A 22,595-nucleotide genomic window follows, 5' to 3' on the forward strand; every position below is an offset into this window, starting at 1 on the left:
CAAGATCAGGAAGGAAAAGGAAGTTCTGCTCCCTTAGCAGAAACCATTTGGACATTTCTACAGCTCTTTCTCTGCCCCCTCTCCCTTCAGTCCCTCCTCTCTAATCCTCACAGCCTTCAAACAGAGCCTGGTTAAGCCATAAAGGCCTCCAGGAAGACCCTCCCCTTGGCTGGACCCCATCTCTGTAGCTGCTTTCCCAGCCAGGCTTTGCTGCCCTGGTGCGGCCCCAGCTTCCAAGGCAGCTCCTCCCCTCCCAGCCCTTCCTGCCATCCGCTGCCAAACCTCGGGGCTGACCCTGCGTCACCCGACAGCCGGCTGGGCTGAGGCGGTGGGAGGGGCCTCGCGGGGCCAGACCCGAGGGACTCAGCCTCGCTCTCACCTCACAGTGGGGGAGGGAGGAGGGTGGACAGCAGGAAGGGGAGGAGCTCTGGGGAAGTGGCCAAAAGGGACTTTTGGGGGAGGGGGGACAATCTGAGACCTAAGCAGAAGAGCAGAATCCAGCTCTGAGTATCTATCCCTTCCCCAGAAATCAGATTTGTCTTTTGAGTTGTCTCACAAATCTAGTTGCCTAGTTTAAGCTTGCTCTTTAAAAAATATCATGGATTCAGGAATCCCAGTAGAAATGAAAAAGATGGGAGCTGTGTAGGAAGGCCCTTCAGAGATGGGTTTGAGAAAAAAAAAAACGGAAGTGTTACTCCCCATTTTCAAAGGGGGCTGTTTTAGGACTGGAGCAGTAGTACAGAGAGCAGGATGTTTGTCTTATACATAACCAGCCTGGGCTTAATCCCAGGATCCCATATGGTCCTCCCCCCACCCCCTCCCCCCAGCCTACCAGGAGTGATCCCCAAGCACAGAGCCAGGAATAAGACCTGAGCACCGCTGCTGTGACCCGAAAAACAAGCGGGGAGGGGGGGATAATAAGGAGGGCTGTTTTTCAGACTGTAGGTCTTGACCCACTAGTGAATGTGTTGACACTAGTATTTTTCCTTTGTTTATAGTTTGTTCATTTGGGTTTTTTTCTTGACTTCTTCAATTCTTTGTAGCTTTTTCTTGTGACCAGTATTTTTTTTAGTGGTATATAATGGCAGAAAACAGGAATAATAAAGATTATTATTATTTCAGGTTTGCACACACAGGATTAAAATGTATGCCTTGGACCATAATAAAAGTTTGAAAACAGCTGACTTCAGATTTCTTCCCCCACTCCCCTCTGACAGATCAGACAGACACCATCCTGCCTCCACCTTTATTTCCCACGGTGCTGGCATTCACACCTCCTGTGGCACAGCTGTCTTGATTCCAGCTCTCAGGTCTTCAGTCTGGGGTCCACCCGTATGACACCCCTAGAGGTCAATTCCCCAGCACCAGGGCCTGATGGGGCCTTGGCAACCACGGTGGGTGTCTCTTACCCTCTGAAAGAAGAATATTAAAAGATGAAATGCACACACTGGCAGATCTCCGTCCCTCCCGCACAGGCCCAGATGTTCACGGGGGCCCTCATGATTCTGAACTGGAGAAGGTGTCACTTTCACAGGGGAGGGGAGATGGGCCAGAGTAGCTACCCTCAGGTGCAGGAGCGAAAGTGAGGACTTTGTGTCTTCAGAGTCAAAGACAGAGAACAGCTTTGCACCACGAGTGCATCTCCCACTGCTCGGGTGGCCAAATGTGGTACTTGCTGGGGACTGGATCCAAGTCAGCCCCATGCAAGGCAAGTGCCTTACCCCTGTACTCTTTGCTTCTCACCTCCAACCCCCGCCCCTGGCCTTCTCAACTGTCTTGACTCCAGCCCTCTGCCCCGCAGGACTCACAGGTCTCAGTCACCCCCACCACCAGCCAAAGGAGCCTTGAACTCTCATCCTCCAGGCTCCTCCCCAAAGTCCTTTCTCCCAGGGCCTTCCCACATCACCCTCAATTCACAACTCACAGCAGAGAAATCCCATCTCCTTTGAGGTACAGGCTGCCTCACTCCTCCTGCTTGCTGAGTATGCGCAGTAGAATATTGTATACCTCCTGATCCATATAGCCCTAGAGGTGGCAGGAAAGGAAAAAAAAAAGATGAAAAGTAGAAAATGGGGAGAGGGGCTGGAGCAATAGCACAGCGGGTAGGGCGTTTGCCTTGCACGCGGCTGACCCAGGTTCAAATCCCAGCATCCCATATGGTCCCCTGAGCACCGCCAGGAGTAATTCCTGAGTGCAGAGCCAGGAGTAGCCCCTGTGCAACGTCAGGTGTGACCCCCCCCCAAAAAAAAAAAAGAAAAGAAAATGGGGAGAGACAGGCAGGGGAGAGCTCCTAAGGCATCGTGGAACGTGTATTACTATGTGCCTTTATTTGTGGGGTTTGACCTCCCTCTGACCAGTCTTCACAAGGAAGTTCATGCTGTGAGTGACAGTTATGAATATGAGTTCAAACACCTGGCACACAACAGATGACTGATTCTTGGTAGTTATTACTAATGAAGGAGCAAACCACCTACCTCTTCCTTGGGAATAATTGTGGAAAGGCCACACCCAGTGGTGCTCAGGGCTTACTCCTGGCTCTGTGTTCAGGGATCACTCCTCTGTGGTGCTGGGCACATGACTGAACCGCGGTCAGCTGTGTGCAAAGGAAGCACCCTATCCATTGTATACTCTCTCCTGCCCAGGAGGGATAATCTGGCTCCAAAGAAAAGTGAATAAGGCCATACAGAGCAGGAGAAGGTCTCAGAACTGATCAGGCAGTTGTACAGACCAAAAAGGAAGCCAACACCTCTGCCCCTTTTTTCATACAGAATCTCTCTTCATCTACCTGGTGAGTCCCAGAGTCTTCTCCCATCCAAAGCCCAGATCTCAGGAATGAGTTTTGGGTGAGAGAAGGGGCTCCTGCTCTCCCCCGCCCAGCTTTGGGTGTCTCCCTTCTCCAAATCTCTGCCACGCTCACCTGAGCTGCATTCAGCAGATGGTTCCTGTAGGTGGAGATGATCTCTTCATGATTCTTCTGGGAATCCTGGGAGCAAGCACCAAGAGAAGTTTCATGCCCACCCTCCCACACTCACCCTGAGCCCCCAAGTCCAGGGAACAGTGAACTGAGGGGGTCAGCTGTGCCCACAGCCCCCACCCACCTACCTACCAGGGCCTCCCTCAAACCCCTCACTCCCATCCTATGCCCTTTGCTCTGGCCAAAGCAAACCTGCAGCTGCAGAGTCAGGCGGGCATTCTCCCCCCTCACTGCCAGGACCTCCTCGGAGAGCTGCTCCAGCTTCTTCAACAGCTCCTTGATCTGATGCCAGAGAGAAAGAAAGGGGTTCGTCAGGCCTGAGTCATTTCCCACCACAGTGACACCCGGGGGTTGGGTTTCACTTCCTGTACTACTGGGAGTTCAATCTGCAAGATGCCTGACCTACAGACTCCTTCACTGCCCCACACGGTGCTCTTGTGAGAAGAGCAGTACACAAAGAATTTGTTCACGTGATGTAGACAAGGACCCTACACTGGTGACTTGTCAAAATCATGCTGCTAACAAGTGGTGAACTCATGATCTGAACTGGGATCCTCTTGGACCCCGGCCTGTGCTTTCAGCTCTGTGGGGGTCCCTGTTCTACTTCTGTCATCAGCCTATGATAGGGAAGGTCACCCTGAGTGGAATTTTTGTGGTTTGTGAGGTTTGGACATATATACAGTTAATGACAACCAGCAGTCATAGGAACAGCTATAGTAGGAATAATAACAGCTAACCTGTTTGTTTGTTTGTTTGTTTGTTTGTGGGCCACACTCAAGCATGTTCAGGGATTACTCCTAGCTCTGTACTCAAGGTGGCTCCGGGGAACTATCCAGGGTGCCCGGGACAAATCCAGGTTGGCTATGTGCAAAACAAGCATCCTACAAAGCACTTTTCCTGGGTACTTATATGCCAACAGCTGTCTGTGTATGTTAAATATGACAGCTTATTCAATATATTATTCAACACAACAATGTATTATCATCCCCATGTTATAACAATGATGGGTCTCATTCCCCTGACCCTGAAAGCCTCCAGTGCAGCACCATTGGAAAGGACGAGTAAAGAGAGGCTTCTAAAATCTCAGGGCTAGGATGAATGGAGACGTTACTGAGACTGCTTGAGAAATTCGATGATCAACGGGATGATGATGATGATGATGATAATGTTACAGTGGAGAAGACTGATGTGAGTGAGGGGAAAGGGGCACTACAGGCTGTTACCTAGTCTACTTTCTTTTTTTAGGGGAAGGTCACACCTGGTGATGCTTGGGGACCACTTCTCTGATCCAAGTTTAGCAGGTCTCTAGTAGTGCTGGGGTAGCATGTGGTACTGAGCTCCTTGGCCCTCTCTTCCTTCCTACCCTCCCTCCCTCCCTTCCTTCCTTCCTTCGTTCCTTCCTTCCTTCCGTCCTTCCTTCCTTCCTTCCTTCCTTCCTTCCTTCCTTCCTTCCTTCCTTCCTTCCTTCTCTTCCTTCCTTCCCTTCCTGCCCTCCTTCCTTCCCCCCCTTTCCCCCTCCCTTCCCTCCACCCCTCCGTCCACTCTGAGCTCAGAAGCCATTTCCTGCTGTCCAGTGGAGCAAACCCACAGCAGACTTCTCAATAAACTAACAAGCGAGCATCCTCTCAGCAATCACCCGAACACCCTGCTTCCTTAATCCTGGGGATCCAACCCAGGACCTTCCACACGCCGGGCACGTGCTGTCCCTCTGAGCCCCAGCAGCTGGTCATTTCCCCTGCTCCTGCACCCGACCTCAGGCTCCACTGCCAGGCACTTGTGCCTTCTGCTCACGCCTTTTCTCTTCTCGGACTCGGTCTCTCGCACCAGGCGAAGCCCGGGCTAGGTCCTGAGCCTGCACCTCGCGCTCACCTTGGCCTCCTTGTCGCGGCAGGCCCCGAGCAGATGCTCCACTTTGTCGCGCAGCGCCGCCGCTGTCTTCTCGAACTGCTCGGAGCGCGCGCGCAGCTCCCCGGCGCGGCGCTCGTGCTCGGCTGCCCCGCGGCGCTCGTCTGCGGCCGCGGCGCGCAGGCGGCTCAGCTCCCGGCAGGCGGCGTTGTACTTCTCCAGCAGCGCCTTCAGCTCCTGACCCCACGCCTGGGCCTGCGCCACCAGCGAGCCCCTTGTCCTCTCGTGCTGCCGCAGGCTGGCCGCCTCCCGCGCGCGCAGCTCCGCCACCTCCTCGGTGGCCTGGTAGAGCAGCTGCTTCAGCTTCCCGATCTCCTGGCTCTTTCCGCGCATCGTGGCCTGCACCGCACGCAGCTCTTCCTCCAGCTTGCCCAGGTCTTGCTCCAGAGCGGCCACTTGGGGCACGGCCGCGGCCCCGGGGGAGGCTCCCGGATCTCCCTGCGGGCCAGACAAGCCCCGTAGTTGCTGATTTTCCTCCTGCAGCCGTGCCAGCACCTGTTGGGCTTCGCGGTGCCCTTGCACCAGGGCGCGGACGCAGGCCTGCAGCTGGTGCAGGGGCTCGGCCGCCGTGGGGCCCGCGCCCACCAGGTCGGGGGGCAGGCAGTCCCAGAGCCCCCGCAGCCCACTGCTCTGCGAGGCCAGGCGCGCCCGCAACTTCTCCGTCGCCTCCTTCTCAGTGGCCAGTTCGTCCGTTAATAGCCCCACGCTCTGCCGCAGTTGCTGGAGCTGAACCTGCGCCTCGGGCTTCGGCACGAACTCACGCTGCAGCCGTTGGCTCATGGCCCGCAGCTCCCCCTGCAGCCGCTGCCGCTCGCGTCCCAGCTCCCCCAGCTCCTCCAGCAAGTTGCTGTTGCTCAACCTCAGCGCCGACACCTCCTTCTCCAGCTGCCCCTTGCCCAGGCCTCCTCCAGGTCCGTGCTCCGCTCCAGGCGCCCCCAGAGGCTCTCCACGGACCCCCGGGGCCCTGTCCTCCCGCTCTTCCGCTTCTTTGGCCACGGCTCCTGTGGCTCCCTTCCCCTCAGCGTTCACCTGCAGCCCCGCCTTGGCCCGGTCCAGCCTGGCCAGCACCCGCTCCAACCTCGCCTCCATCTTCTCCCAGGCGGCGGCTGCGGCTTCGGCCCTGGGGCTGCCCACAGCTCCCTCCTGGCTCGATCTGGACAGAGCGCCCCGGGCAGCCTCTTTTTCTCGCCACACGGCCGCCAACTCTTCCCGGAGCTGCAGCAGGAGCTGGTTCAAGGCAGCGGAGCCCCCAGGTTCCACTGCTGGGGCCACCCCTGAGGCCTGCGCTCTTCCCTCCAAGCCTGTGTGCGGATGGTGGGCGTGCTCAGGGCTCAGGGCAGTCACTGGCTGTGCGGTGACTTCCTTGGGGGTCTCAGACCTTGGGCTCTGCAACGATCCCTCTTCTTCCGGGTGGACCTTGTCACGGGTCCCCAGGAGATGTAGATTCTCCTGGGGGGCTGCATTCTCCGAAGTGCACGGTGTCAAAGCTGGTTTTGCAGCTGCCCCAGCGGCCTGATGCTGCCTCTTCAGCTCCTGTATGCGCTCAGCCAGAAGATCCAGTGGCCCGCTCTGTTCCATGCCGTCCCCTCCAGGCCTGTCACTGCAGCCATGGCTATCCTCGGCTCCAGCCTCCCGGGATAAGAGGCTCCCCAGCTCTTGCACTCGCTCTCGTATCTGGTTCTCTAGGCCCACGTAGGCTTCTGCCTGAGCCCTGCACGCTTCCGTCTTCCTCTCCAGCTCCTGCTCCAACTGAGACACTTTCCTCTGCTCCTCTTCGTACTTGCTCCTCCACTCCTCTGAGCAAGGGCCTTTGCCCTCCTCCTCTCCCTGCTCCTCTGCCTTGGGCTCTGCTCTCCACGGACTCTTAGGCCTGCAGCCAGCCTGGGGCTCAGAGGCAGAGGCCTAGGTCAAACATAGAACAGTGACACTTCCCCAGCCGCCAGCCACTCTCTCCTCCCCTGGGACTGCCAGGAAGGCCCTTTCCTGGCAGCTCTGCCTGGAGCTCCCGGAGGCTGTGCTTGGGAACCAGGCGGTGCCCGGACTCAAACTCAGACTGTCAGGTGCCAGGCACACGCTCAGTCCTCGGACTATCTCCCTGGCCCCTCTCTTCTGGTATTTTTTTAAACTTTGATTTGCTTTTATTTTGCTTTTTTTGTCTTTAGGTCAGACCCAGTAGTGCTTGGGGGTTGCCCCACTATGTAGTACCAGGGACAGCACCTGGGCCTCCCACTTGCATAGCCTGTGTTCAGTCCCTTCAGCTCTCTTCCCAGTCCCTAAAATGTGTTTTGATAGTGGGCCCACCTGGCAGTGCTTGGGGGACCCTATGTGGTGCTAGGGATGGAAACTGGGTCGGCTGCCAGCAAGGCAAGCACTTTAACCCCTTTACTATATCTCCAGCCCCCTGAAAATGTGGGGTTTGGATTGGGTTTTTTTTTTAGTTTTTTTTTCTGGCCACACCCATCAATGCTCAGGGTATACTCCTGACTCTGCACTCTGGGATCACTCCCAGCAGTGATTGGCAACCATATGGAATGCCAGGGATTGAACCAGCACCTGAAAATGTATTTTTATAGAGCTCACCCTCATTTATGCTTGGGGGCTCCCAGGGTTACAGCCAGCAGTGCTGGGGAAGGAGGTATATGGTTCCATGGACTGAACTCAGGGTCCTGCTCAGAGAGTGTGTGACTATGTAGCCTTTGTCTCAACCAGCAGGATTCAATTCTCTCAGCCACAGGTCACCCCTCAGAGATACCTTATCTGGGGGCAAGAGCAAAAACAGGAAGCACTTAGGGTCTTACCTTGGATGCAGCATCTGGGTGTTGAACTAGCCCCTGACCTGTAGAAAAAGATGGTGGGTAGGGGAATGAGATCCTGACCAGCCCCTTTGGGTGAGGAGCAGGGAGATGGTTGGCTCAGATACCACTCCTGGTGGAACTTAGGGGACCATATGTGGTGCTGGGGATCTAACCTAGGTCGGCCATGTGCAAGGCCAGCACCTTCCCTTGTAGTGTCCCTCCAGCCCCACTAGCCATTCTTTAGTTCACTCACTCGACACTGTGCCGAACATTGGCATGGGCACCAGGACTTGAGTGGCGGGCAAAGTGCAGGTGGTCTGTCATCTGAGAGACTGACAGTATAGGAGGGCAAGAGGGACCGACCAGCAATCACACAAATGGCTGTATAAGGACAACTCTGCCATGCTGGTTATCACACCAGAGTTTCCTTCAGCAGAGACAATGATCTGACCTTGTTTTGAAGGAATTTGAGATCTTTTCATAACCATGGGAAGAAATAACTAAACTTGAAAATTATGTCAGATGGATTATTTCTAGGAGAACAAATGGGATTCTAAGAAGTTGTTTTTTTTTTTCCGACCATTACGGGAACTAGTTTTGCTTTGGGCTTTTTTTTTTTCTTTCTGGGTCACACCACGCGATGCACAGGGATTACTTCTGGCTTTGCACTCAGGAATTACTCCTGGCAGTGCTCGGGGGACCATATGGGATGCTGGGAATCGAACCCCAGTCAGCCACGTGCAAGGCAAATGCCCTACCCGCTGTGCTATCACTCCAGCCCTGGGCTTTTTACTTAATCTTCCCCCCACCCTCATTTTTGGATCACACCCAGAGGCACTAAGGGGCTACTCTTAGCTTTGATCTCAAGACTCTGGTCAAAGGGCCAGAAAGGCCAGGAACTGAAACTGGGTGTGCAGCAAGCCGAGTTCCCACTCAGCACATCCAGCATCTCTTGGCCTGCTGAGGAGTCTTGAAGCCACGAGGTAGGAGCAAGCACTACCTCCCCGCCGCCGCCGGTCCAGAGCCTGCTGCAGCAGCCCCCACAATGCCTGGTCCTGTGTGCGCAGGGCGTAGTGCAGGGCATCGTGGCCAGTGCTGTCCAGGGCCCCTGCATCAGCCCCGTGGCTCAGGAGCAGTTCTGCCACCTCTGCACTGCCTCTCTCACAGGCCAGGATCAGTGCCGACCTGTGGGGGAGAGATATGGGAACTAGGCAATCCCGGTGGGACCCCAGGGTCCTGCTTCCAGGCAGGACACTCACGGGCTTTGTGCTCTGCATGCTCCGGGACCCACAGACCCACAGGCGCAGAGGTAAAGCATGAGACCAGACTTTCCCATAGGACATTTGTTGAGCTGCAGCCTTCAGAAAGCCGGGGACCAATTGGAGCCAACCGGCCACCATTTCCATCTGCATTCTGTCTTAAGCTGCTACCTAAATTCTTTATTAGAAGTAAGTCTTCCATTGCTTAGAAGATTGCTTGAAGGTGAGTAAATGGAAGGCTGGAGCAATAGTATAGGAGGTAGGGTATTCATCTTGCACACAGCCAACCCGGGTTTGATCTCTGGCATTTTATATGGTCCTCTGAGCACTGCCAGGAGTAATTCCTGAACGCAGAGCCAGGAATAATCTTTGAGCATTGCTGGGTATGGCTTGGAAAAACAAACAAACAAAAAGTGAATAAATGGAACCAATGGAGCAGAGGTTCAGATTCGACTTCTGGAGTCATCACCATGACACAGACCATGGTGGTGGCAGTGCAACCAGAAAGTCCAAGAAAAACTGGCTCAGCTCAACTCACCAACAGGAAATGTGTCAGGGAGTCTTTTGACCCACCATGCGGAGAAAGTTCTCAAGCGCACAGACCCACTTTCTTCCTGTACACACACATGGCACACAGGGATGCACACAGGCATGCACAAGCATGCACATGTATGCTCACACACACAGACACACACATGAGCATGCACACGCACTCTTTGCCTAGCAGCTCCTCAGGGCCTGGGTCTGGGCGCTCACTTGTCATCCTTGTCAGTGACGTTGACGCGGGCGCCTCTCTGCAGCAGTTGTGAGCAGATTGCTGCGTGACCGCCCAGGGAGGCAATCATCAACGGGGTGCGTCCGTCCTGCACACATTGTGGGAAGGGGTTCATGAGCCAGAGGCCTCACACAGGCTTCCTAGTCTCTACTCCCTGCTGTTTTCCCAGAGAAGAGGGTCAGTGTGGGCTATGGGCTCCAAGTGGGAGATCAGATGTCTCAGTTTTTTCTAAGCTGGGGGCACTAGAACGTCCAGATCGGGGGCGAGGGGGGAGAGTGAGATCTCAGGTATGCTTGCAGGGGGATGTTTCCTGTCTTTTTGTTTAAAGAAAGTGTATATCCTGGGGTCCAGAGTATCATACAGTGGATAGGTCATTTGCCTTGCATGTGGCAAACCCAGGTTTGATCCCTGGCATCCCATATGGTCCCCCAAGCACTGCCAGGAGTAATTCTTGAGTGCAGAACCAGGAGCAACCCCTGAACATTGCCTGTTGTGACCCAAAAAGTCAAAAAACAACAACAAGAAGTTTATATCTTGGGGAACACTGAGGGACTTTTTTTTTAAAGGAGGTAGCAGGCCAAATAAATTTGAGAACATGAGTCAGGAGACAAGACTTCCTCTCTCCTCCCTGGGAGGAAGAGGAGCAGGATGAGGAGGTCCTGCTGCAGAGCCAGCCCTGGACACAAAACCCAGCCAGCACGAAACCCTGCGGAGCAGCCCGCGGCACTCACGTTATCCAGGACATCCAGGAAAGCTTCATGGTCACAGAGCAGAAGCACACTGGAAGCACAGCCTGAGGATGCTGGGAGGGCAGGGGCAGAATTGGTGACAAGCAGTGAGGTCCCTCCTCAGACCCTCTTAGTAGTCAGCCCTGGCCCAGCCCTCCCAGCCTGTGTTCTCCTAACTCTTTCAGCCATCCTGGCACACACCTGCCCAGTGCAGTGGACTTCGGTTCTCTGCATCCACAGCATCTTCATTGGCTCCGTGCTGCAAACAGCCAAAGAGGGAAGCAGTAGGGAGTGATGGAAGCATCCCAGATGCAGCAGTTTTCTACACTATGAACTCACTCCCCCACAACCCACAGCAGGATGGTGCTTTATTGGAAACTGCTGCCACCTCCCACCTTCCCAGCACCCTGGGACTTCAGTTCTGTGGTGGAGATTTTTGTGTCCAACTGTGGCTGGCCACGCTGTCTTGTGACTTGCCTTCAAGTGCAGTGTTAAAGCTAGTGCTCACACCCATGAGCTGTCATTCAGACGCATGTGAGCCCTTGAATACATGATTCCCTTCATGTTAATTGGAGATGAGAGGATTGCACTTGGCCGAGCATTTCCTGGGGCTACAAGACAAGTTTGGGAGACTCTGGGTACATCTTCCCTTCACAGCACACTAGGAAGGATCTTACCTGAAGCAGGACCTTGACGCACTGAGGCTGGCAGGAGATGGTAGCCAAGTGCAAGGCAGTGCTGCCTGGAAGGAGAAAGAGGGAGAGAGGGAGGGAGGCCTGTGCTTGTCAGTGACTCACCTGGACGCAAGATAATCAGAGGGAGATTAAACAGAGAAGCTGCAGCTATGGATTCTTGTTCCCCTAGAAATTCCTGTTCCCCCAGTGCCTGGTCCCTGGGTGGAGAAGGGAGTGATGATGATGTGGACCTGGATTTTGGGGGAGCCCCAGCAGGTGACTAGTTAGACAGAAAGGAGAGAAGCTGGGGTGATTGTTGGAGCAGATCCAGCATGGGTCCCCACCACTGCCGAACAGGGTGACGCAAGTGGTCGGACTCACCATCCTCATTCTTGCTGTTGATATCAGCCCCGTTGGCCAGCAGCAGCATCAGACATTCTGTCAGGCCTTTGGAGGCTGCCAGATGGAACCTGACAGAATCCAAGTGGAGAGGAAGAAGGATGAAGGGACCAGCAGTGGGACCATCTTTTTTGTTGCTCTTGTTTCCTTTTGAAATTTTACTTAACTCTCTGGTTTTAGGACCACACCCAGGAGTGCTCAGGGGTAACTCATAGCTCTGCATTCAGAAATTACTCCTGGAAGTTCCTGGGGGGGGGGACCATGTGGATGCCACAAATTGAACCCTGGTTGATTGTGTGCAAGGCAAGCACACAACTTGCTGTACTATTACTCTGGCCCCTGTTATCCGGGGGGCTACTCCCACGCCTGCTCAGGGGACCTTGTAATGCTGGGCTGAAGCATGCAGAGAGCCACACAAGTGCCAGCCCTGTGAGTCATCTCTCTGGCTAGTGGGACAATATTTTTTGTTTGTTTGGGGGCCACACCTGGCAGTGCTCAGGGCTTCCTACTGGCTCTGTGCTCAGGGGTTTGGTGGAACCTATGCAGTGCCAGAGATCAAATTGGAGTTGGCTGCATGCAAGGCAAGGGACTTCTTCCTGTTCTATGTCACTGGACCTGTGGGAGACTCTTAGAAGCCCTGCTATACTTTCTCACCCAAAAGCCAACCCCAGAAGCAGAGAGGGCAGAAGCTGCTGCCTGTGTGACCTGCAGAGTACAGAGAAGTCAGGGATAGCACAGACAGATGTGAAAGTTGCAGTTTCCTAGCCATCTTGACCGATGACAGCCGCCCAGAGAATTTATAGTCCTCGAATTCTGATGCAGGCCCCTTAGCTGTCTGGCTGTGTCACTGAAAGAGGCAGTCAGTGGGAGCAGAGGCCTGGGGGTATGCAGGCTGCTGTAGGTGGAGATGAGGTAATATGCCCTGGTCCGCTAACCCCACGACTCTCAGGCTGTCATTCCATTCCTGCTCCCCAGCAGTCTCCCTTCTACCTGGGTAATGAGAAAATATATGAGTGGCAGATACTTGTCCTACATGTATGAGGCCCTGGGCTGATTCCACCCAGAGACACCCCTGAGCACAGGTGAGAGTCACCAAAAAACACAAAGAAAAAAATACTGAAGTCCAGAAGTCCCCAAATGCATTTTGTCCTATCACCCCTTTTCAGAAAAAAATATTCAGGGCCAGAGGGGTAGTAGAGAGGTAAAGTGGCTCGCCTTACACCCCTGGCACCATGCAGGGTCCCCCAGTCCCCACCGGGACTGATCTCTGAGCACAGAACCAGGAGTTAGCCCTGAGAACCAACAGGTTCATCAGCACCCCCTCCTCCATCCGGAACATCTCCTTCTTAAAGAACAGAAAGCACCACCTTCCAGCCGCCCCAATGCAGTCTCAGTCACCAGTGAATGGTCCAGCACCCCCCAGCGGTAAGTCCCAACCAGTGCTGGAAACTGCTCTCCTTGGGGAACTGGTTTTCTGTTCCTTTCCAAGGCAGGTACTGTGTCTTGTTTTGGTTTGTTTGTCTGGGGGGATTTGGGCCATGCGGGAGATGATGCCTGGTGGGTCTGGAGGAAACCTATGTAGTGCCGGATTGAACAGGGAAGCAGGATGCAAGGGTAGCGCGTGCTTGCCCCATCCTGTCTCTCTGGCCCTTTGTGTCCTGTTCTCATCAGCATTGTTGGTCTGAGCTGTGAAGCGGCTGGAACCCAGGGACAATACCTTCTTCCTTCTTTCATGTGGCCCACAGAAGAACGCTCTGGGGTGTTTGCTGACTCAGACAAAGGGCCCTGATGCGGAGGCTGTTGCTGTCTCCATCGTTATCTGGACTGGGACCTTCCAGAAGGAACCACATTGAGGGTGGGTGTGCAGGGATGGACTTACGGGGACTGGCCACTGGGGTCCAGCTTGGTGGGTCGGGCTGACTTCCTGGAGGCCAGAGCTGCCACGCGTCCCACGTCCCCCCGTTGCACGGCCTCCAGCAGCTTCTGGTCGCGGCGGTTCCATCGCTCCACCTGGTTTGCAGACACACACAGGTGCAGTAGAGAAAGCACAGAGAGAGACATGAGGAGGGCAAGAAGAGGAAAAGATATCTAGGGTCTTTCAGTGTCCCCCTAGATGGCTTCATTCTCTGTGAATCATTTGGTCTTCAGCTAGTATTCCACCATGATGCCAGGGATAAATTTCTGTGACACAGGCCTGGAGCCAAAGGTCCTTGTGTCACTGAGCGAGAAACCCTAACAGAGACTGCGGGTGCAGGACCCCGCATATCTGCTGCGCGGTCTCTGTGAGTGTATCCAGGTAGTCCCTGCGTGACTCCTTCCTTTTCAGCTCTCTAGTAGGACCCACACAGGTCCCTCCTGTGGGGTTCACCACTCCTCTCCCCTCCCCGCCACTGTGCCTCAGTGTCCCGCAAACCAAAGTGCTAGCTCTAGGTCAGAGCTACAAGTCTGAATGCTGTCCCTCCATCTCTGCCCACTGTCTGTGGGCCCCATCTTGAGTCTGAATTCTGGGCCCTCCCAGCTCTGTCCACTGTGTCTGAGACACAGCTCAAGTCTGAATGTTGCCCCACACTCCCCATCTCTGCCAACTGGCTGTAGACCCCACTGGCTTTGGGGATGCAAAGTTTCTTTCATTATTCCTTTCTTTTTCTCTTTCCTTCTTTATTTTTTTTGGGGGGAGGAGTGGGGTACACCTGGTGATGCTCAGGGTTTACTTCTGGCTATGCACTCCTGCCAGTGCTGAGGGACCATATGGGATGCCAGGGATCGAACTCAGATCAGCCCCATGCAAGGCAAACACCCTACCAGCTGTACTGTCTGTCTGACCTTGAAGCAGGGTTTCTGTTCTCTCTTCTGTGTCTGTTCCTGTGACTTGTTGATCTTCTTGCCTTGGTTACAGCAAGCAAAGGGCAGATGGGATCTCTGCCGCACGGAGGACGCGGCCTCCCCTCCTCCTGCTACCACTCCCTCCTGTGTTCCTGGCCAGGAGCAGCTGTCCCAGACAACAGCCACACCTGGGCCAGCATTGTTCCATTGCTTCAGCTAGAGTTTTGCGGGTGGTGGGGTAATTACAATAATTGAAGTATCACAGGGCGTGAAAGAGAGAACCCTGGAAACACCCAGGGTTGAAAGCACACACACAAAAAAAAGCCTGCTTTGATCCAGAAACAGGAAAGGAAAGGAGAAGAGATGCAAAAAAATGTTTTTTAATCTGTGGCATGTGTGGCAGTGCAGAGAAATAGGACAGTGTGTAAAGCCCTTGCCTGGCACACAGCTGACCCTCCTTCAACTCCCAGTACCACATAAGGTCCCCTGATCCCAGAGCCAAGAATAATCCCTGAACACTACTGGATGTGGTCCCAAAACATAACCAAACAAAACTTTGCTCTTGGGGCCAGTGCCCATAGGGGCTCAGTTGCCAGCACCCCATATGGTCCCCCATCACCACCAGGAAAGACCCCTGAGCGCAGAGCCAGTAGTAAGCCCTGAGCACTGACTGGTGTGGCTCCAAAACCAGTAATAATAAAATAATGAAATAATAATAATAATAAAAACCTGTATAAGGAGGCTGGAGTGATAATAAAGTGGCTAGAGCATTTGCCTTGCATATGGCTGACCTGGGTTTGATCCCTGGAATCCCATATGATCTCCCAAGCATCACCAGGAGTGATTCCTGAGTACAGTACATTCCTGATCCAGGAGTAACCCCTGAGCATTACCAGATGTGGCCTCCCCCCAAAAAAGACTGCTATATGGAGAAAAGGGTCGCAGGTGAAGATTTGGTCAGTAGGACTGTGTCATGGTGCAGTTCTACTACTTTCTCATCAATGTGACCTAGAGTAAAGCCATATTAAACACCTCTAACCTGTGTCCTCATTTATAAAGTATGGGAAATAATGACTACCTCATCATGCTGTGAGTGTTAAATGAGCTAATGTATATAGAAGCTCTCTGTGAACTATCAAGAGTCATGCCAGTGTATGCCATCCTTGGGACAAAACAGGAAGTGGTGGAGGTTGCTTTTATAAGGTGTCATCTCAACAAGAGGCTTGGGAGGACGTAGGGAAAATGGAGTCCACAGAAGCCAAATAACTTGAATACTGTTTACACAGCCAGGGCAAACTGTTCATCAAAAGTAGGAAAGATCTTCGATGGCCCAACCATAAACTTATCTGGGGTAGGTGAATTCTAACAAGATGCCCCTGGAAAGCTCTTGTAAGTCCTCTGCTTTCAAAGCTGTGGAAGTGGATGTCAGGGAGGGAGGATATTCTTTTGTCTGCCCGATAGAGGACGAACCTGTGGCACACTGAGGTAAAATCATTGACTAGGGTCACAACACAAAATAGAGGTTAGAAAAGAGACTAGAGAGGCCATACTCATAGAACAGCAAATAGGGAGCTTGTCTTGCACATAGCCAAGCTCGGATTGCATCCCCAGAACCCCATATGGTTCCCTAAACCTGCCAGGAGTGATTCCTGAGTGCAAAGCCAGGAATTACCAATGAGGATCCTTAGATAAGGCCTCCCCACAAAAAAGAAAACAAATGAGATTAGAACCCTGATGCCCAATTCTAGTTCTTCCCACCAGAAAACTCCATGACTGAGCTCTGGACACACTTCTTGGCTTCTAAATAGTTTGAGATTGCCTCTAGGGCAAAATCTCCTGCCCTGAGTCTCCTCCCTGTGTGAAGAATCTCCAACATGTTGGTTCTCAAGGGACAAAATAAGCAAAATAATTCCCCCACATATCAACAGATGCCAAGGAGTTAAGAATACATTAAACCATATCTCTTGGGAACCAAGAAGCCCTAGGGAAAAGCAAAGCATTGGAATTACACTCTGCCATGGGGCACTGCTATCAACCAAACTCAACTGAAATCTTCTATCTAAAATCCTGATTTTAGGCGGTGCTAGAGAGATTGTACAGGGGTTAAGGCGCTTGCCTTGGAGGTGGCTGACTCTCACTCAATCCCTGGTACCATATATGGTCCCACTAGTCCTGTCAGCAATGATTCCTGAGCACAGAGCCAAGAGTAGGCTCTGAATACCACTGGTTGTGTGTTAACCTCCAAACCAAAATAAATAAATAAATTCATTATTCTAGGGCTGGAAAGATAGTACAAAGTGTTAAAGCAGTTGATCCAGGTTCAAAACTCAGCACTGCATATGGTCTTCCAAGCACTGCCAAGAGTAATCCCTGAGTACACAGCCAGGAGTAGCTCCCCAGTACTGCTAGGCATGTCCCCCGAAACCAAATTTATAAATAAATAAAATCCTGATTTCAGAAATGGGTACAGTGGGTATGGCTAGGGACAGAGTACATGCCTCACGAGTGAGAGGGCCTTCTCAGCCCTCAGCATTGGGCTAGGGAATTATACAGCAATGACAAACCCTACACCACATGGCTTCCCAGCACCACCACACATGACCCTAAACCGAAATTGATTAATTGATTTAAGAAATAATAAAGAGGAGGGGGCTGGAGCGATAGCACAGTGGGTAGGGTGTTTGCCTTGCACACAGCCAACCCGGGTTTGATTCCCAGCATCCCATATGGTTTCCCAAGCACCACCAGGAGTAATTCCTTAGTGAAGAGCCAGGATAACCCCTGTGCAATGCTGGGTGTGACCCAAAAAGCAAAATAATAATAATAATAATAATAATAATAATAATAATAGTAATAAAGAGGAGCTATAGCAATATTATAGCAGGTAGGGTATTTTCCTTGTACATGGCTCAAAACTCAGGATTACATATGGTCCCCTGCACCCTATTAGGAGTGATCCCTAAGCATAGAGCCAGGAGTAAGCCCTGAACACTGTCAGGTATAGCCCAAAAACAATAATAATAATATTATTAATAATAATAATAATTAATAAAGAGCTGGGGAAATAGCCTAGTGGTACATTGCTTGTCTGGCAATTGTGAGGCCCTGGATTTGATCCCACACACATCAAGAAAAATTGAAGAAACTAACATGGTTTCTGTCACATAGTAGGTACAAAACAAATATCACTTCAAATACCTACTCTTCCTAGCCTTACTGGGCAGAGTTTGAATGTTTCTGGGCCCAGAATTCTCCATCTAGGGGGCATGTAAGGAAGGAATCACACCTGTAATCAGGCAAGATAGAGCGGCCAAAGTACAAAGATGGTAAAGGTGCTTCTTAGCATACTTTATTTCTAGATAGATCTATGATCACCCAGTCTACTCCCTATACTCTTGTAATTCTAGAATTGAGAGTGACTAGAGACCCTCTTTTCCTAGGGGTTTCCCAAGTAGTATTCAAGAGACTCAGGGGTTCTCCGTTCTTGGTCAACTGGGTCTGTGGTTCAGCCTGAGGACCCAGGATGCAGTGCTGCTAATGTGGCTTAAGGCCATACGCATATGTGCTCAGAGGACCTCCCTGTGATGCTTGGGGACCATCTAGTACTGGTGAATCAAAGCAGAGTTGGCTGCATGCAATACATGAACCTTTACTTTTTTTTTCTTTTTTTTGAGGGGGAGATCACACCCAGCATTGCACAGGGGTTGCTCCTGGCTCTGCACTCAGGAATTACTCCTAGGGGTGCTCAGGGGACTATATGGGATGCTGGGAATCGAACCTGGGTCAGCCACGTGCAAGGCAAATGCCCCTACCCACTGTGCTATCACTCTAGCCCCTGAACTTTTTTATACTATCTCTCTGACCCATGGATGGATATTATTCATGGTCAAAACTCAACAGAGCTGGGTGAAGATGTTCAAAATAACACTTTCAAATTCCAAAATGTGATCCATTGTTCACCCCAGTGCTTTGGAACAGAGGCACTGGGTTCCCATCAGAGATTCCAGGGAGTGATCAGCAAATTAATCAGCAGACTCATAAACAAGAATCATCTTTGTATTTCTGTAGCCAAGATTAGGGGGCTTTTGTAGAAATAATAGCAGCCTCTCCTTGTCTCTGGCTGTGTGCCTGAGCATTCCATCAAGATGAAACAACCTAAGAGAGAAAGAGTGGCTACTGCTGGAGGGCAGGAGATGGAACAGAAAGCCTTCGCCAGGGAGGCAGGGGCTGACTCTCCATCTTTCTTTGCCATTGACATTTCTCTGAGTTCAGATGGTGCCAATTGTCCAAAGCTATTTTCTGTGGTCGTGAGGGTGGGCTGACACATTGCACTCCAAAAGGCATCCTCTGCTGGACTGAACTAAAACAAGTTTATAGGAACCAGATATTTTGCTTGTTTGCTTATCTTTCTGATTCTGGATAGCTTAGATTACTTTGAAAGTAATCACTGAATTTCCCATCTGCATCTCAGTCTCAGGGTGCGGGGCACTGGCTCCAGACCCAGGGGTGCGAGAGGAGCTGGGCAGGGCCAATCTTCCAGCATGACTGGGAAGTCAGACGGTGGGAGTGGCCAGAAAGCAGCCACATGCTTCTCTGTCAAACAGGTCCAGAGTCCTTAGCCACCCAGGGAGCTGAAGAATCTCATGAGAAGCTCATGAGAAGCTCATGAGGAAACAATTAACAGCTGGGACTGGCCTATTTTCAAGATTTCTGTGATCATAACCTGACTTTTTTCCCAGTTAGCTCTAAATCTTCCCCAGTGCACTTTCTATAATGTTGTTATACTAGAGAGAGTTCAGAATGCATGCAAAGTCTTTCTGGTCAAACCTCTCCCTGGAGGTGTGGGGAAGAGAGTGGTTTGCTTTCAAATTCTGATATACAGTCCAGTACCCACTCTAGAGCCTTAGAAGGGAGACACTGACCAAAGATTAGATTGGAGAGGCAGCAGTCTCCCCTTTCCTAAGAAGCGAGCATACTCGACCCACCCCAGGGGAAGGGCAATGCGGAGGACATCCACTAACTAGGGAAGAGTTCACATGAATAAAAAATATGACAGTGAAATCAGGCAGAGTCTGGCCAGCTCAGTTTCTGGTACCTTGGGTAGTCACTCCATAAATGCGTTTTGATTGGCTGCTGGAGGTGTGGAAACTCATCTGAGAAGCATATGTAAGTGGGACAAGGACAGGCTTCAACGAGTCCCTGCTCTTGCCTCATCTCTTCCTTGCAGGTGTCTGTGACCTGCCCTTGCAGAATGAGCTGAGCGCTCCCCTCTTGGCTTATGAACGATGCCACAAAGGGCAAGTCAGTCCAAGCAGTGTTGCTACAAAAAGGGCCATATCACTTCTCCGTGAGCACAACCCAATCTCTACAGAAAGCTCCATCCAGAGACTGGGATCTGCAAGAGATCTTTAGAGGAGAAGCTGCAGGCTCCCTGAGTCACCACTTTCTGTAATCATCTTCCTTGTGTTTCCTTCCGAGAGAACCGGGGCAGTCAAGTGATGTCTACAGAGGACTCTCCCCATGAATGCCCCCACCCCTTCTTCCCTCACCATCACCTTCCCCCTCTCCAAGAAAACAGAGAGCAGAAGCTCTGGGCAAGTGGGTGAGAGCTTAAGGGCTTAAGGCTTAGGGAGATTCTGGAGAGTAAGTGGTTAGATGGGCCCAAGAACCAGTCTGATGAGGAGAAACTGCAGTGAACTGGCTGAGGTGGATTCTGCAGAACTCACCCAGCTCTCTGGGGAGCGGCCAGATCATACCTTCTCTGGCCGCGCCTGTCAGCCTGGAATGGCTGTGAGATTAACCCACAGAGAGCAGGCGGATGGAGGTCCAGGCAAAGGGGAAGAGAGACACAGAACAGCTTTGGGCAGAGGTTGAAGGGGGAAATGGGGAGAATAGGGTGGGGGGAGACTGCTATTGTGGGAGTGCTGAGTGGAAAGAGGTGTGGAGTGGGTGGGTGAGGTTTGGAGGGCCCAGGTGATGGAGAGAGAACAGTAGTGGAAGTGCCTAGAGGAGAAGGCATCAGGGGCTCCTCCTCTAAGAGGGGACTCTGAACAGAGGGGTCGGGGAAGGCAAATGGAAGAAAATGTGGGGCAGGATTGTGAGGACAAGTCTGGTCTGGGAAATGGGGTCATGAGTGAAGAAATGCATCTCGGTTCTGCTCAGGGTTGGGGACCGAGGAGGTGTTTGGGAGATAGCTCTGCGCCAGGCAGAACTCAAGTACAGAACCTTCAGGAGCAGGCAGGGACTGCAGGAAACGTATCAGAAGTTGGGGTTGTCGGTTTTGAGTACAAAAAAGGGCAGAGGGGGAAGAGGGTAGAGTTAGGAAGGCAAATCGGAGCCGGGGTACAGGGTCTAGGAGACACAGGACTGCAGGAGCGGAAGAGCTGGGCGCATGGAGATGGGACTCAAGACTCCTGTCACCTAGGGGCTTGACCCCTGTCCCATTGCCCATCTTCCCAATTTGGCACCTACCGCCACCTGTGAGCTGGAGCAGGAGAAGATGCGCTTCATGGCCGAGGCCAGGGCCACGGGGGGACGGGGACGCGCGGAGAGTGGGGTCACGGGTTCTCCGACCCACGGGACTCGCTGGGCTGCGGCAGGCAGTGCAGGAGGGAGCTGTCAAAAGCAAAGCAGGGCCGCCCCCGGGCCCGCCTCAGAGCCCGCCCTCGGACACGCCCCCGGGTCCGTCTCGCCAATCTGAGACAAGAACCCTGGTGCTGGCCTGAAAGCTCCGCCCCTGATCCCGCCCCACCAGGCTCCTGCGGAGATTAGAAACCCGCAGCGTTTGACAGCAGCAGGACTGTTCTCAGCCCTCTCCCTCCCAAACCGAACCAGCTCTCAGCTTCTACCCGCGCAGTGGAAGACTGTATCCCTTGGACTCCTAGTAAAACTCTTTCCCGGCGCCGCCGCTCAAGCTGAGGCCCCACCCCTCTTCGCCGGTTCAGGCCAAGGCCCCGCCCATTTCCTTGCCGGCCCAAGGCCAAGGCCCCGCCCCTCCCCGCAGGTCAGTCTGAGGCCCCTCCCCACTCCCCGCCTCGGCTCCGCCCCTTGGAGGCCGTCCCGGGAGGCAACCAGTCGGGATTTCTCCCTTATGCTCTGGTTTTACCCACAGTCGTATCAATTATTATTGCTATTAATACTGTTGACAATAACGACGATTTGTTTATATCCAGAGATTCTTGGCTAACTTAGTAACCTCCACCTCCTCCCCATGTCCCCAAGTGAATCCCGAGCTTGAACAGGAAACAGGTTTGATGCTGAGCAGAGGACACAGACACCAGGAACAAAATCCAAGGGAAGGTAATAAGACTTAAAATCCTAAATTAGACCGGGCAGAGCAGGAGACGAGTGTTGAGGTGCGGGTTGAATTTGGGGACCTCTACAGTACCTGAGGACAAGTTGGAACTCTGGTGGTTGGCAGGAACTAGGCAAGTGTCTGAGGCGTTGAACCATCTCACCAGCAGACACATAAGCTAGTGGGGAGGGAGGGTGAAAACAGACAACAAGACCGTCTGAACTAATTCCATTGGCCCTTGAATTCAGGTTCTCAGCAGTTCCCACTGTGTATCCAGCATTAGCTACTGGTCTGCTCCTCTCCCTGTTCCCTGTAGCAGTTGCCATCCAGATCCACATGAGCACCTTCTTGGGACAACCAAGTTCTTCATGTGGCTTACAAGGCCCCTTAGGAGCTGCTCCATGCCTTCCCCATCTCTCTCTGCTCTGGAGATGGGGAAGGCATCTCCAGCACAGACTGGAGAGATAGCACAGAGGGTAAGACACTTGCCTTGCATGCAGCTGACTGGTTTCGATCCTGGGTATCCTAAATGATCCCCTGATCACCACTGGGAGTTATTCCTGAGTGCGGCAGGAGTCCTGAGCACCCAAAACAAACAAACAAAAAAAAGGAGGGACTGGAGCAATAGCACAGCGGGTAGGGTGTTTGCCTTGCACTCGGCTAACCTGGGTTTGATTTTCAGCATCCCTGAGCACCGCCAGGAGTAATTCCTGAGTGCATGAGCCAGGAGTAACCCCTGTGCAATGCCAGGTGTGACCCAAAAAGGAAAACAAACAAACAAACAAAAAAAGGAGCTTAATGGCAAGAAAGAAAGAAACACTAAAATGCTTCCTGTGGCTTCTGCAAGAACTTCTCCAAACAGTTCTGCTCTACAAGGGTTACAAAAAGCCCCTGTCTGGAGCTGAGGAATACAGAGAAGCGACATCTTTAAGTGGAGAACAATGCTAAAAGCACTCTGGTCCAGCAAGA

General features: G+C 52.6%; 1 protein-coding gene across 2 annotated transcripts; it reads right to left on the reverse strand.

Annotated features, from left to right (window-relative positions):
- Nucleotides 1-1,098: 1,098 nt before the first annotated feature.
- ANKRD35 (ankyrin repeat domain 35) lies at nt 1,099-20,944 on the reverse strand. 2 transcript variants are annotated; one of them, XM_004619226.2, is made up of 14 exons: nt 20,804-20,944; nt 13,389-13,519; nt 11,492-11,580; nt 11,114-11,178; nt 10,638-10,695; nt 10,440-10,510; nt 9,690-9,796; nt 8,675-8,859; nt 7,678-7,715; nt 4,844-6,781; nt 3,167-3,256; nt 2,918-2,983; nt 1,925-2,025; nt 1,099-1,412 (listed from the first exon to the last, which is right to left on the reverse strand). In XM_004619226.2, the coding sequence occupies exons 1-13, from the start codon at nt 20,840-20,842 to the stop codon at nt 1,963-1,965; spliced, it is 2,940 nt and encodes a 979-aa protein (XP_004619283.2). In that variant the 5' UTR covers nt 20,843-20,944; the 3' UTR covers nt 1,099-1,412; nt 1,925-1,962. The 2 variants fall into 2 exon arrangements, with proteins under 2 accessions (XP_004619283.2, XP_054994834.1); XM_055138859.1 differs by lacking the exons at nt 10,638-10,695; nt 11,114-11,178; nt 11,492-11,580; nt 13,389-13,519; nt 20,804-20,944 and having other exon boundaries at nt 9,647-9,796; nt 10,440-10,481.
- Nucleotides 20,945-22,595: the final 1,651 nt, after the last annotated feature.

This window comes from Sorex araneus, chromosome 5 (genome assembly GCF_027595985.1).
Source record: "Sorex araneus isolate mSorAra2 chromosome 5, mSorAra2.pri, whole genome shotgun sequence".
Taxonomy (NCBI): Eukaryota; Metazoa; Chordata; class Mammalia; order Eulipotyphla; family Soricidae; genus Sorex; species Sorex araneus.

What these genes read in the sequence shown, in the direction of transcription:
- ANKRD35 (XM_004619226.2), bottom strand. Translation starts at nt 20,842, where the DNA reads ATGAAGCGCATCTTCTCCTGCTCCAGCTCACAGGTGGCG. An exon ending in GCCGCGACAAGGAGGCCAAG is followed by an intron (nt 3,257 to 4,843) that starts GTGAGCGCGAGG and finishes CTCTGGCATCAG; the next exon opens with ATCAAGGAGCTGTTGAAGAA. An exon ending in GCCTGACTCTGCAGCTGCAG is followed by an intron (nt 2,984 to 3,166) that starts GTTTGCTTTGGC and finishes GCTTGCTCCCAG; the next exon opens with GATTCCCAGAAGAATCATGA.